The sequence below is a fragment of the Pagrus pagrus genome (assembly GCF_965226575.1).
Source record: "Pagrus pagrus genome assembly, chromosome: 22".
In the NCBI taxonomy this organism is placed as follows: domain Eukaryota; kingdom Metazoa; phylum Chordata; class Actinopteri; order Spariformes; family Sparidae; genus Pagrus; species Pagrus pagrus.
In genome coordinates, this window is record NC_140204.1 from 20799992 (window position 1) to 20815982 (window position 15991).

At 40.1% G+C, this 15991-nt stretch overlaps 2 protein-coding genes across 2 annotated transcripts in view; both read right to left on the minus strand.

The window, feature by feature from the left end:
- afap1 (actin filament associated protein 1) overlaps nt 1–3183 on the minus strand; it is a 90907-nt gene extending 87724 nt beyond the window's left edge. The window contains exon 1 of the mRNA XM_084344886.1: nt 3093–3183. Within this exon, the coding sequence (XP_084201012.1) occupies nt 3093–3111 (19 nt within the window). The 5' untranslated portion in view covers nt 3112–3183. The remainder of the gene's footprint in view (nt 1–3092) is intronic.
- A 6273-nt stretch (nt 3184–9456) lies between these two features.
- ablim2 (actin binding LIM protein family, member 2) overlaps nt 9457–15991 on the minus strand; it is a 98276-nt gene continuing 91741 nt past the window's right edge. Inside the window, exons 22-23 of the mRNA XM_084345047.1 lie at nt 15844–15924; nt 9457–11432 (exon numbers count right to left, since the gene is read on the minus strand). Of these exons, the coding sequence (XP_084201173.1) occupies nt 11319–11432; nt 15844–15924 (195 nt within the window). The 3' untranslated portion in view covers nt 9457–11318. The remainder of the gene's footprint in view (nt 11433–15843; nt 15925–15991) is intronic.

Below are 15991 nucleotides of genomic sequence, written 5' to 3' on the forward strand. Positions count from 1 at the left end.
TATCAGTGGAATTTGTAATTTTCTCCCAATTGAGCACTGATATACCTTATTTTAACAATGTTTGACTGTCACGGCTCACTCACCCTTTTCTGCCATGTTATCAACATTAACAATTAAGGTTATCACCATGTTAAATGATGTTCATGTTGGACAGAATTTGAAGTTCATGAGGGAAATAATGCAGTGTTAGTGTATAGTGGTAAAACAGATCCCACTTCACTAATCCCATTTTATTCCAGTTACTGTAAGGATTTAAAAGAAATCATGTATTATTAGATACAAACTCTCCATTGAAACTTCATTCTAACCTGTTTTTGCAAAACTGTATGGCTGTGAGCGCCACTCTCCTCTCTGTCTACAGGTTACATTGTTGGCTCAGACCTCCATCCTTTCTACAAAACAGCAGGATGTATATAATTTGTCTGCCAGCTATTGTCCATTGTCATGTAGTGCCTGGCGGTGGTAAATACTGGCCTAAACTTCCAAGCAACCGAGGAAATACCTCAGGCACACACACACATATTAACACAAATGGGGTAAAAATAAAAGACAAACACTGTATAAGTATAAAGAGTTCTTGGAATTAAAATTCTGGACAGACCCCGATCAGCTACACTATTAAAAGTGGAGACAAGGGTACATAAAGCTACTTAAAAGTATTCCACAGAACAAATCAGTAGCATACACAGCAATTTGTACGGGCTTATGTAAGGTCTGTAATCTTTCGAGCTGGGTATCCGACTTTAATGCCATTTTTCGTAGTGACTGAAATGTGTTTGTAACACTGAGTATCAAAAACTTACATGTGCCGAAAACTGACATTAAATTTGTGGTTACTTCGAATGGAGATGTTGGTCAAATCAAGATGGTATTACTGGTTGGCTCACTTACTGGATGCAGTAGTCAGTGTTACTGGATTTACAGTGTTCAATCATACACCGATTACATTACTTGCCCACCGCCCCAACCGCTTTTACTTTTATTAGCGATTAATTTATCTGAATTAATTTGTTGTCAATACAAAAAACAAAAGCACCTTTTTGGCTGATGTAAACCCCAGTACTAATAAAGAACCTGATAACGTTAATGACGTTAAAGGAGTCGGTTACCTCACTGAGAAGTTGGAGGTGTGTAGCCTGTCACCTGCAGCTCGTCATCTAACAGCTCCTCCTTGTTTCACTGCTCCTACAGACTGAATAAAACTACTCCCTGTTATATTTCAAATTAATCAGCTATTAATACATGCCAAAAAGACCATTGTTTTGCCCTGTAGACACATATTTAAGAATGATGGTGAGTGCTTAACTCACTGAACAAATATACTTTCTTGTGACTACTTTATAAAAGTTATGCATAATGCAGATAGTGAGCATATTTTCTTGTGAAATGTCAAGTGTAATCAGTAACAAGTCACAAGTTTATTAACTGGTGGGAAAAATGTGTCATTGTGGCATCTTTAGTTGGTATGACATGTTTGTCAATCGTACGACCATGTAAAGGAAAAAGTATTTATAGCCCTGTTTTAAAAAATATCGATGTCTTTCCTCTTTGGTGAGATACTTCCAGATTTCACAATGATTCCATCATTCACACCAAAATAATTTCAGTTGAAAATTATAAAAGAGACTAAATGCTGTAGGCCGGCTTTATCACAAGTCATTTCCAGTCCCTTTATGTTTTGATCCTATCAACAGCTCCAGCCTAATTACTCTGAAGCTCATACTTCTGTCCCGTTGCTCTGTTGTATTTGATTAATTGGATTTGTCCCACACCACTGAGCTGCTGGAACACCCCCGCTCCATCCACAGTCTGTTGCATTAAATTAGGGTGGGGTGGATGGAGTGGGGTGAATGCCAGATCAGCTGATGCCTGTGGCTCAAAGATTTGGCATCCCTCAGAAAAAGTCTTAACATGTCCTCTCAAAATTAAGATGTCCGTAGTAATTAAATTGATAAATAGACTTATGTATCTGAAAGTAGAGTGTCAGAGTAAGATAATTCACTTTTGACAACGTCTTAAATTTTTTCTGAAGCCGCGTTTTTTACATGCATTTTTAAGCGTTAAAACCTGATGGAAATAAACCGTCTGTCCATTAAACTGCTTCCTCTCAATAAAGACCTTGGAAGCTCTTGTCTGGAGGTCATTTCATGGGGAGTTGACAGGGATACAGGCTCCCAGCTGGTCTCCCCACTCCTCCTCCTCCTCCTCCTCCTCCTGCAGGCTGCTGATGCTGGGAGCAAACACCAGCCTGAGGCATCACACACCCTCAGTCTGCCAATTAATCACACTCCTCCCATCCTCCCATCCTCCCTCCTCCTCCTCTTGCTCTCTCCTCTCCTACCACATGGTCCGCTCCTTTGTACCTCTTATCCATTCAAAACACCGAAGCTCCTGTATTCTGTCCTAACTCACACTGACTTATCTGTATACATAGTCTGCTGGACGTGTAAAATCCTTTATGTAAATTCTCATAAATAAAAAAAAGAACCAAGTAGCACATTACGAGGCGTTATGGTAATGTTGTGACCAAAAGGATGTTGTCAGAAATATTGCAGAAATACGCTGAAAATACTACAGTGACAACAAAAACAACAGTAAACTTGACAAATTCACTATGAAAGTCACAATAAATTCCATATAGACCCTATAACGACCTTTAACAATATTGTTGGGCTGTTAAGGAGAGTAACCGCAAAGTAGCGAACACAAAAGTGACAATAAACCACTGTACATCTTTTACATCTTTCTCTGGGGGGGCACCACTCACTGGAATACTCTGTAGACACTACACACACTGTTACACTTATAACATACAACATATTTTGTGTGTGTGTGTGTGTGTGTGTGTGTGTGTGTGTGCTTGTGATGCACTGATCTATGTAACTGTGCTATGTTTTCTATAGTTAATATATATTTTATTTTTTTCAGTAAACACGAGCCCCCATCCTCCTCCTCTCCCATCAGTCACACACTCACACCTAGCTAGCAGCCCCGTGACAACAAGCCAAGCTAACAGCGAGCAGACAGACAGCGAACAACTCGTGAATGAAAGTCGACAAGGTGAAAGTTTCCGAACGCAGCCAGAGACTTACCTTTGTCGTTTTCCTCCATTTTTCAGTGTTCAAAACAAGTCTTATTCTCAGGCCGGTGACAATAGAAGCAGGGAGGGTGCGTCCGGCAAACCCCCAGCAGTGACTAACTGACAGCAGGCTCGACCAATCGCAGTCTGCGTCACAGGAGGCGGGTCCTGTGTGCCTCACAGCCATGTGTGTGAGAGAGGAGACGTGTCTGTTCTCAGGAGCACCAGGCACGAGCTCATGTGGCTCCAAAATAAGGATGTTTTTCTATGATAAAGACCTTACAGATGTTTCACCAGCAACATAAAATAGGCTACACTAAGAATCAAAAGCAGGCTAAAATCCATCCTCCTAACTTCTAACTCTCATATTCAAAATCTTAATCTGTGACTGTAACTTCACAGGGGCGGAACTAGACTTTTTTACAAGGGGTGGCTAGAGGGTGGGTAAGGCTTTATCAGGTGGTCCATACACTAATAAAGGAAAGTATTTTGTCACCGTTATTCTGGGGTCCAGAATAACAGTGCTCTACCAGTTCTTCAGTTTCTTTTCCATAGCTCACTAAAATAAGCTTCACTTCTGTAGCCTTGCAATGTGTCTGTAAGGGCGCCAACTAGATCTACAGCCCTCGTCAGATCAAGACTGCTGGATTGGAGCATTTTGACATCACCAAGCACTTTACAAAAGGTAACCAAAAACCCTGTAAACTGTGAATCTATCTGAGCCAGAAGACCCTTTGCTTCCACTCCCACTTCTCACTACTATCCTCAAGTGAAATTTCCTGTAGAAGCCTCAGAACCGCTGGAAGCCTGTCCCTCAGATTACGACATGCCGTGTATCTGCATGCCGACCTAACATCTGTAAGTCTCTGTAGTTCCCTAGGCTTCTCCTGTGGATACAGCTCTTTCTGCACAGCAAGCCACTTGATATGAACAGCAGAGCCAGATACAAATCTATACATGTTCTGCACAAGTGCAAAAAGTCACCAGCTTCAGACACTGACTTCACCACATCAACAAGAACTAAGTTCAAGCCGTGTGCATTACAGTGCACATGAAATGCAAATCTTGCATCGCTCCTAATGCGTGCAGACACACCAGAATGTTTCCCACTCATTACGGATGCAACATCATAGCCCTGCCCTACTAGATTATTTTTGTAGTCCAGACCTTGCTTCTCTAGACACGTCACTATCATTTTAATCAGACCCTCTGCATCCAGGCTTTCCGCTGACTGGAAGTGCAGGAAGCTTTCATGGATGGCACCACGGTAATGGTAACGCACAGGTTATCTGTTGTTTTTTTTGTGAGTCTTTAGTTTCATCAGCCAACGCACTAAACACTTCACCTTCCTTTATATCTGCTATGATTTGTTTTTGGGTCATTTCTGCTAATCCCTGGAGAATCTCATTCTGAACTTGGTGGCTGGTATACTTGGCATTGCCACATGCATCTAGTCTTCTCTAAATGAAGGGGTCTTGGATGTGAAGGCCAACTCCAGTGGACTAGTTGTAAATCTAGTCTTACTGTTGAATGCCCTCTTCCTTGTTCCAGGTTGAGTTCTTGGGAACATTTTCAGACATGGCTGAACAGGACCCCTCTCTGGATCTTGAGATGTCTAGGAAGTAGTTATGGACACACATCTCAAGGGATTATATACTGAAATACTTAAATACAAGATTGAGTACCGTGGCTAACAGTGACTAACTTATAGGTTTATGCATAGACCATTTGCACAACAGTCATTTTGACATGAAAAGCTTCTGTTCAATTTAAGTGAAGCTGAATCTGGACCTTAGGCTAATTAATGCCATTAGTATCACCTGTGTTTGCGTGACATGGGCGGAGGTGTCGATGACATGCACTGTTGTGTGACCCACAGCCGGGAGTTTTAAAAGCAGGAAACAGCTGATCACAGCAGTCAGTTCATTACTTCATCCACGGATGAGCAACTAGAAAGCCACTGAGATCCGAGAGATGATAACCATCACAGCCGAGAGAATCGTCAATAACCAGATCACTCGTCACTGTTCACTCCCAACTTCGTGCTTCACGTCTCGTCACATGTTTACGCCTGCCCCAGTGGTGGCTTTTTTGAAAAAGAGGAATATTACACCTCCGTTTCACATAGACAAGATGGCAGATTGCAGCCGTTACCTGGCTGCAAATGTGGCACATTTTCTAACTAAAAGGGGCTGCTCTCAACAATTGATGAAACTGCATTGTAAAAAATATAGATACAGTCAAAATAAATAACACAGCAATAAAACAACATCACACACAGAATCATCTATTGTTACAAGCTGAATCAACATTCAAAATTAGGCTTAATCTGTCAAAATCACCTTTTGTAACAGTGTGGATTGCAGTTCAGTTCACCATAAGTATACATGTACATATAAATGGAAATACTCTAGTAGTAGTGCAGTACTTGAGTAAATGTTCTTGGTAGCTTTTCACCGTAAAATCCATGTGATGGTTACAGAGTTTTTGTGTGGAAAATGCTTGGAAATGATGTGTTCTTACTAATTCCTAATAACCTGACAGAAATAATATGTTTTAATTATGCTGAATAATGCTTTTCCTCTTCTGGGTTCTGAAAAAAAAAACCCACATTAATCTGAATGGGATTTAATGGGCTACTCCAGAAATGTTGTATTGTGCTTTCATAATGTCAGCTGAATGACAAGCAGTGGTGGAAAGAGTACTAATAATCTGTGCTCAAGTACAGTTACTGAAATATTACTCAATACAAGTGAATTACAAGTAATGGTAATATGCTATGTAATGCATTGGAGGAATTTCTTCAAATTTGGTACAAATGTCCACTGTGACTCAAGTATGCACTGATTAGAATCTGGTGGCTAAAGGTCAGAATGTCAGAGTTCACGGTCACTGTGTCCTCACAAAAATCACATTTTTGGCCATTACTCAAGAATTCATACAATAAGTACAATAAAATTTGACATTTAAATGTCTAAGAGGATAAAATTATGAAGTTATGACATATGTTATCCAAAAGGTCAAAGGTTAAATGCACTGTGACATCATAATATTCAGCAAAAAATGGAGCCGATCCCCTCTGACCTCGGAAGCTTAGCAGTGTTTGGCTCGGTTAGTACTTAAAGGATAAGTGGTAACAGACAATGGATGTACTATATCACATCAATATTAATATATAATTTTGAATTAATATGACTATCCTCTCTGAGTTAACCTCAGCTTAATCAAAGTTAACTACATTTAATGAATTAAGAGTAGTGTAGTACAAATTTGACTTGTTTGTCCATATGTCAGGGTTTTTTCATTGGCCCGTTTGTGATAGGATAGCCATACTAGCTACAAGAAATGCAGATGAAAGGTTTAGATATTAATTCAAATTGTATTCATTACTCAGTTATGATTTTACATGGTAACTATGTAAGTAGATTACATGGTGTAGTGCATACTTAAGTCAGAGTAAAATTAAAAGACTTAAAAGACTTCAAAAATACTGGAAAAAGTCCAAGTGCCCCCCGAAATGGTTTTATTACTTAATTTGAGAACCTGTAATTAGTTACTTCTATCGCTGCTAAGAAGAGACAGACATAAAAACAATGGTCAAAGTTGAAGCAGCAGAGACATCCTGACTTTTACTGCCGACAATACTAATTTGCAACACAAGCACAAGGCAGGATGTGTAATCTTCCTCTAACCTCAACCACAGTGTTTTAATATAGCCTGAAACTACAGTACATGATGCTCATTGTCTAATAAATGTAATAAAGTGATATTATGAATTAATTCTCATCGTGGTGCAGACCCCTGGAGCTCCCCTTAGGACACAGAGCACCCAGCTCAGATTTAATTGGATAAAAAAAAAATGCAATATTAATGGAAATGTGGTTGTTAAAGGGCTTAGAGAGGAGGATATGACAGAGGTGAAGCAAATTAAGATGAGAAAGCGACCAGTTTTACCAACGGTGAGAATACATGATTAAAGTTAAATAGTCTTCTCTTGGCAGGTTCGCATGTGTTCTTCATTCATTTTCTACTCATTATTTTAATAACATTCCAGTAAGGTGGTTCATTACAGCCATTTGGAATAAGAATATATTGAATAAGAGTCAACACATAACATTTTACATTTATTACAAGGTGGACGTCAGATTTTTCCCTGAAAATCTCCCGAAAAGCGAGCTGGGAAACAAATGAGCCAATGGTATTCAGCCATAACATATCACCACTCATTACATCTTTGATCAGAGACTGATGTTTTTTTTTATTAATGATGATGTCTAATGAATAATTGTATAAACAAATACACATTTTGAACTGAACATACATTCCCTTTACAATAAAAATGTGTTTTTTTCTTCAGCATGCACTCTGTATCTATAAAGGCCTTTACTCTGACTGCAGAGATGTCACTCTGCCCTCGGAGGCAGTGGAGAAAACACAAAAACACAAAACTCAAACTATGAGAATAAATATTGTTTCTCGACGTGAATCTTACACCACAGGCTCTGAACAATGTGTGAAAGTCTCCGGTGTTGTTTTCTCTGGGTCGGAGGCCTGTTTGCCTAAAGAGATGAAAGGTCTCTCTGCTTGTGTAATCCAGTCTGGGTGGGTTTTTCCTCCTCTCCCTACTCTGATGTCACTCTGGCTACATTCACACTGTAGGCTTCATGCTCCATTTGACACTTCTGCTCATATTACCATTTTTTGGATGAGTGTTCATCTTTCTTGACTATAGATGTAACCTAGCCCCCAACATATGATGAATCAAACCAGAAAGATGTTACATCTTCTGAAGTTGCTTTACAATTGGAGCCTTGTAACACCCTGCCCGATGTATGATGGATCCCATCAGATCCATGGTCCATCTACACAGATGCTAGCAGATGGCTGTTGAAGTGAGTAGTGGCAAACATGTAATATGCTGGTGCAGATTACAATTTCACATTTACTTTTATTATTGACTTGTGACTCAGCATTGTTAAAGCTAGTCTGTACATGCAGTAAAACACACTTTTTTTTGTGTGGCAGATTTTTAGACAACAAATTCAATCATGTTTGAAACAGCTCGGTTTATGGTTGTGGTCTACAGACTCTTAACTTGAAGGAAAACTGCGTTGCAGCTCTGGTTGAATCGGTTTTATAACCTTGTGCTAACAAGGGCACAAAATATGCAGCAGCCAACCAAATGCTGGTAAAATATAGTGGTGGTGATGGTAATCTACTGAGTCACAAGCCATTTGGTCAGTGGACAACATAGTTGACTTTGCACCCTGGTGCTCAATTAAGTAAATGAAGTCCAGGAACATGGCAATATTCCTAAAGATAGGTCCAATGTGCAAGAAACAATCATACATATTGTGAACAAGCCAGTCATTTTGTTAGTTACCAATTTATTTGGAGGTGTAACACCTCCAAATACCCTCCTTTGAGTAACTTAATGTTTGCCAAGAATTCATCATACTGTGAGTGCGCAAAACTATGGCATGTATTTTTCCCCCTGGGTTGGTGAAGGCAAGACCCGCCCTATTCTTACCCTAACTCAGGCCAAAATCAGAATTTTGAGCATGCGGTGAATGTCCGATATGCCATAATGTATTATGAAAAGTGATACCTGTTGTTTGGAGATTCGCTGGCAATGGACCTTTTCAGTCATTTTTATATAAGGATGTGTTGCATTCTGTGGACAAGTTAGCAATAATAAATATGCAACGCTTGGTTACACTTTTGGAATAAAGGCACCAAAAGTATTTGGTTAGGTTTAGGAAAAGATCATTGACAGGCTTCACATGGGAGTTGAGTAGCTAACTGAACCCCAACCTCCTCCCTAGATGAGTTTTTGTACTACATTTATCTTTTTGCTTCTGTCATTTCATAATTTAACCAGAAAATAATCACTTTAATCTCTTGGTCTGAGACTTTGCTTGAATGGAGCACCTTGACACCTTGAATCTAGGAATCTCTCCAGAAGATGTTTCAAGATGAATTTAAAAAAAAGATTTAAAATGTGTTCAAGAAATCAGAAAAGTCAGAATTTTGAGCCTTTCTGCTGCAGTGTGAATCAGTCATCAGTCTTAGTTTTTGTTAGATTTTGGGAAAACTCTTTCTACTGCCAGAGCCTGACCTTTATAGCCCTGGCTTATGCTAATGTTTCTTCAGCTGTATAAATTTGACAGTGACCCTCCCCGCCGACGGTTTTTAACACCAGCCAGAGTGTTTATATCCAACTTCTTTTCGTCACTGTTTGGATAACCTTTCCCAGGTATCAGAACAACATAAGTGAAAACTTCTTTCCCCCTTGTATCTTAAAAAAACATCCACACATTTCACTCAAAAACCTTTTCATTTAACAAACTCAAGCACTCCAATCCAGCGGGACTCTGTAGTTTGGATAAAGCACTTTAATAGCAGATGAATATTAGAAAGGGGACATGACACTTTATGACAACAGTTAGTGTGTTACTTACAGGAGCAAAATTCATTTGACACTCATATTCAACTCAAAATTTTTATGTTTCACTTCAAAAAGCTCTTCTTGGTGATGCTATTCATTCAACACTACACCCCTAACATTTCAAAATAAACTCCCTTCCTCAATTTTGCAATTAAATAAATACCTAACACAAGCTAATGTAAGCAGCTGACCAGGCAATTCATTTGAGAAAATAATCAATCACTCAAACCACATTAATGATAATGTTTTCATACATTTTTAAACTGAGGTCAGTGGACAAACACCATTTTCCCACCCTCATGCATGCCTGAAGAGTTATACACCATGGCTTGTATACAGACAAATATATCTGGCATATATCCAGTATATGTTCACATACATCTTACAGTATGTTAGTTGGCGAGTTGATCGGTTTGCGGTCCAGAAATCATCAAGCAAAGCCGACGGACTTCAGCTTAAATGTGGAGCTTTTTTTACTGTACGAGACAATGCTTCCAAACAACAAACATATAAAGAGTTAAATCTCTATCTGAGAAGATATAGTATTGTATTGTTGTAGTATTGAGTTTTTTAAATCAAGCAAGACTCCCACTTGTTACGCTTAAGTGCTGCTGCAGGTTTGTGAAGCTTAACAAAGCATGGGCTTTTTGTTCTGGTAACAAAATCATGATTTCTCTCAGCTGCGTCTCATGATTGGAGTCAAAAATAGCTTATAAAAATAATTTCTTTTTGTTTTTTCGATGTAAGTGATGTCACTCTGGCAATGCTGCATGTTTGACACCTTTGCACACCCTGGAACCCTCTGTACTGTACGCTTTCTGCAGGGCTACTCCTTTTTCTCAACCCCCCCTCTATGTGTTACTCACTGCCATGCAGTGGCTCTCATCCAGCCCTGGCTCTCCTATCTGTGCTGATTTATGAGATGCTTGTGTAAAATACGGGACAGCATTCAAACACATCAGGGCACGCATATCAAAACCACCCACTCTTTCCCAACTTCTCTGATTGAAAGGAACACGAGGGAAAATTGAGAACAAAAGTGGTGATTTTTTGAGTCAAAGATCAGAGAAGCTGGACTCTTATTCCGGTCTTTGGCCTTGAAATGCTTCAACAGTGAGTGTGTACAAGTCAGCAGTCTCTTCACTGTCCTGAAGTAATGGCAAAGGTGAAAAAACGAACTGGCTTTGACGATGTAACAGTCACTTAGTGCAGGGAAGATATGATGGAGAGACAGCGAGAGAGAAAAGGCAGAGCAGCAAACAGATGATATGTCGAGACAGATAAGATGATAAACCCTCGCACAGTGAACACAATCTATGGTGAAAATGGTAACAGAGAGATAAGTCAAGATTGACAGAGTAGAGGAAGGAGCACATTAAAACAGTCAGAACCACAGAGGCCTGTAGGAAGGCCTGCAAGCTGTTATTTCAGGGGTGCATGGAGGCATCGAGATGGCCGGGGAGGGGAGAGGATGCAGAACCACATGGGAGGCGAGGAGCATCAACACAGGCCATGCAAAACGCAGCTCCTCATCCTCGTCTGTAAGGTTGTCAGTCAAACATTCGGGCCACATCGCATACAAAAAGCTATAGACGCTGCCTTGACGTCGTGAAAATGTTCCCCGCACAGAGCGACCTCTCCGCAGCGTCACAGGCAGATGGCATGGCGTTTTACAGGTGGAAAGTAAGGGTATCATGGCGGTGCATATATAGATATTTCTGATGGGTTGGTTTTCTTTTCTGCTCCCTCCCGGACAGGACGGACGCTTGTTGAGATGGTACTTTTTTCGGTCTAAAACAGGCGTGCTGCCTTCTTTAGGTCGTTCTTCTTCCAGAGGGCCAGGCGGTCAAACTGCTCCAGGGTCATGCCGAAAACCTGCTTGAAGTCCTCAGGAGATAGATGTCTCTGGAGAAGCAAAACAGAAAACTTTTTTTGAAAACACTGTCCTCACAAGACAACATCTACAACAGTACAAAATCAAAGTGTTGTTTCTTTGCTTTGCTATTATCATCAATAATTGTGGATTAAAACTACTGTTCTTAATTGACCGCAATACATTTATCTACTATAAACTTAAAAAAATCAAACACACACATCTAAAATAGGCCACCATCGAAATGGGTAATGCACGCATTGTAATGAATGCATTGCATCAGTACGTTTGTTAATCAGAACAAAGCCTAATTCTGAAAAAAAAAACCCACAGTGGTTCTTTTGCTCCATTAATCAAAACTTTTACCTGAACCAATGAGATTACTTCTGCCTCTTGACATTTCCCTCCCACTCCCACTTCCCTTACTACACACAGGCTGTATGTAAACCAGTAGCAGCTTCATACTCTCAGATTGGACTCCCGCAATCGACACTCATCCAAACCTAACATTGTGTTTGTGTGGACCACATGAGCAGGCATTACATTGCCTTTTGTATTGAGGTTTAACACACCAAATTCAACCCTCAGAAGTTCATCCAAACAAAACCGTTATCCAAAACCCAGCCTGGCTCGTGTTGCGAACACTCACTAACTCCTCTGTAAATGTCAAGAATATACCATGGAACAAAAACATGCATGGTATTGATTTAGACCCAGAACAAAAGCATACACACTTTATTGTAATACTTTGGCTGTGTGTGTGTACGGCAGTTGTGTGTGATCATGATAGTGATAGTAAATTACAGGCAGGCGGTTTGAGTTTGACAGCAAATCACCTGGTTTCCATACCAACCAACAGAGGGAGGAATGTGGTATACTCTCTGAAGCACACACAGATCCTTTAAATCTTCAGCTGCCGAGCTGACAGAATAACACCACGCCAGGATCAAGAAATATTATGTAATATTTCATAAAGTAAAGTTATTGCAGGTGATTGTAAAACCACCATTCATATGGCTTCCAACCCAACACGTTCATTCCATGCTCAGTACAGGTGTCAGGGCAGTTTGACGAGCCTCTAAATGCTTTTGATGTTCATTTGGCCAGTTAAAACAATAGGTGGGCTTCAAAACACAACCATCAGACACTTTTCAGTGTGTTTGGCCTTTTAGAAACGTTCGCTAAGTGGGCTAAGCAACAATAATAGTGTTGATGAAGTTGCCAACGTAGATCTTTATGAATGAATGATTACCATGGAAACTGCTGGTACTGGTTAAGCAAAGTTCACACTGTAGGATTTTAGCCACGAGTTTTCTGGAGATCACAGCGAAAAGCCCCTCATCAAAGGCAGATCAGCACTAACAGCTAACATACTTATGATGTCACTGATAAACCTTTACTAAGCTTTTTTGGTGCTTATAGGATTAAGACATACATTGCATATTATGCATTTATTAGCAATTAAATGTATATATATATATACAAATATATAATATATATGTATATATATATATATACACACACATAATAAATATAACATTCATACTAATGTATATCTTAATCCTATAAGCAACAAAAAAGCTGATAAAGGTGTGTGTGTATATATATATCTATATATACATATGTATTTGATATCAGCTGGCTGTTTGGTCATTCCAGCATACTGGATTAACAAGATTCCACCACCGCTGGAATACGGCCACACTGCTGTGTGGAGGGATAAGCAGACACTATCATAGCTGAAGCATGACATACACACTGACACTGTACAGGTGCAGACAAAGGAGGATACATGTCAGCACACTGTAACTTAGACCCTGCCTCCAGTCTCTATGCAAAGGCTAATCCTGACTGCAGCTCTGTACGTAACACACAAATGTTGAGAGAAATGATCTAATCTAGTATATTTCCAAAAAGCTTGAACTATTCCATTATGCACTGTGCACAAAAGCTTTCTGTCTGATATTGAGCTCCTCACAGGAGCCACCAGTTATGGGTCAGAAACATCCTATTTGGTAGTGTTGCCTCGTGGTGAAGTGCCCCTTGGCTCCGAGCTGGAGTTTTGATACGAGTTTAGCTGCTGATTAGTTTGGTAAACCAACTCCACTTTGGGGTCAAGGATCAGGAACAGCCATGGGTAAAACAGAGGTTGGAATATTTCTCTCTGACACACACACACACACACACACACACACACAACACACACACACACACACACACACACTAATGACAATATCACTCCAGTCTAGTGTTCCCAACCACAAAGGGGATCTCTTGCGTCAGTAACACCTCGATATCGCGACGGTCTGACTTCTCTTGGGACAATATTCTCATGATCTAAAGGCTCACAGGCGGTTCTTATAGCAGGGTTACTGAAGGTTTAAATACTTTAAAGGGGATTTCTTTTTAAATAGCTCCATGAAACTCCGAGACCATCAGCACTGCACCACAAGACAAACCACAGTTTGAAGGTTTTAAATGGGCTTTTTTTTTTTTCTCATGTGGAACATTATCTGAGACTACTTAAAATATTTCCTGTTTTTAATGAAAAGTTCTGAATCTGTAAATCGGTAGTGTCAGTAAAACAACTGGAGGGAATTAGTTAATACGGGACATTAAGTCTAATTGTGCTTATTTCTTTTATAATAGGACGTGAGCGTAGGTTAAACTTGCAATGACCCAGTGCAAAAGCAGGTAATGTGATACAGCATCAGAAGGTAAAAACCAACACTGCTGCCAATAATATTCACTTTAAATCAGGTCCAACAATTTATCGACTTTATTTAGCTTACATTTAAAGAGTTTTCTTGCAGCAAATAAAACCACACAACCAAAACCAATACACCCATATGTCTTTGGTAAATGTGTCATGCTAAAACCATGAGAATTAATCTGCTGCTATAACAGCCTCCTCTCTTCTGGTTGTGTGCAGGGATTTGATCCCATTCAACCACAAGGACATTAGCGAGGCTGGGCAGTCACTGAGCCCGGTTGTATCACCCAAAGGTGCTGGATGGGGGTTTAGGTCAGTGCTCTGTGTAGGCCAGTCAAGGAGCGGTCAAAGGCGTCAGTATGCTTCAAGTCAGAATGTCACACAGGGTGTTGTTTGATCACGTCTAGAGGACACACTGTTTGGTGGGAGCATAAATCACGACTATATACATGCCACCACACACATTACTATGATTACGTAAGCAGCGTGAGCTTTGAAGACACAACAGTCGACCCGAGTCAGAGACACGTGACACATGTCCTGCCCATTCTCCCAACAGCCAATCATCTGCTTTAGCTCAACTGGAAAACATGTCAGCCAATTGCATAGTTGCACTGACGCGAGCACACAGTAGTAAATTCACGACAGTTTCGACCAGTTGGTGCAACTGCAGACAGACTTCTAATTGGCACGCGAGAGGATAATATCAAACTAATGCACAGGATAACCAAAGCAAGGTGATTAGACATTAAACTCACATTTGTTTGAGCCGTAAAAGAATTTGGTATCAAGTATACAGTAACCTGTTAGAAAAAGCAGTTTAAACCTTATTTTAGGGCAAAGTCATTGTACTTTTTTTTGTCCATGTGATCATTGAAACTGAAGTTCTGTTTCTCTCCCCACTAATTTAGGAAGGGACCTGGTCTGGTTAGCCCAAAATAACTGGCTGCCGAGTAGACAGACTCGCCTAAGAGGTCTTTGCCTAAGGCAGGGGTAGTCGATACGGTGCCCATGAGCGCCTGGTAGCCTGCAGTGTGTATATGAGTTACCTGTAGGGCACCTAAAACTGTCTCCTAAAACATGTAGCCTATTAAATGTATAATAGTCACAGTGTTTCCCACACATAGACTTTACTCGAGCGAACCACCCAGGTAAGTTAATGGTTAAATATATTTGGTGACCAATCTTAGCATTTTATACTTACTATACTACTATACTATACTTTTTTTCGAATGTGGTTCACAATCAGAGGCTTACCTTCAAAAAGGTAACCTTTTTCTGTATCTCATGTCAATAACTTGTCTGTGCTATCACCTGATTGAGAAAACAAAGCTTTTAACCTTTTATACGTGTACTGTCCTTGGCTTCTATCATCTTCTTGCCTGCTGACTGGTCTGATACTAGATTTTGAAAAACAGCTCTTACAAAAGACACCACTGTCCACATGCTTTGACGGTATATTTGTTTTTTAAAAAACAAAAAACAAAAAAAACAGCAAATTGTATCCACCTTTACTAAAATTGGAGGTGGCACTTCTCAAAGCTCTAAGCTTTGTCTGATACTTTTATTCCTCCTGGCTTAAGTGCCTGGCAGCTTTACCCAGAACTGCATAATTCTGATTCTCAAGTCATTCTTTAAACCACAGCTAAACATTTTCTCAGGCTTTCTTAATGACCTGTGGATAGAAGCGGGGGAAACGTCAGAGTGGGGAGAAGAAGATTAGAGCTCACCTCCAGTCTGGTGCGATCTACGTCTCTGGGAAGCTTCACTTTCACTCTATGCGTCACTGCCAGGACTTCATAAGGGTAGATCTGGCACGCACAAAAAGTAAGTATTGTGGGAGATTTATTAAGGAAAACAATCATAATCCAGTGTCCA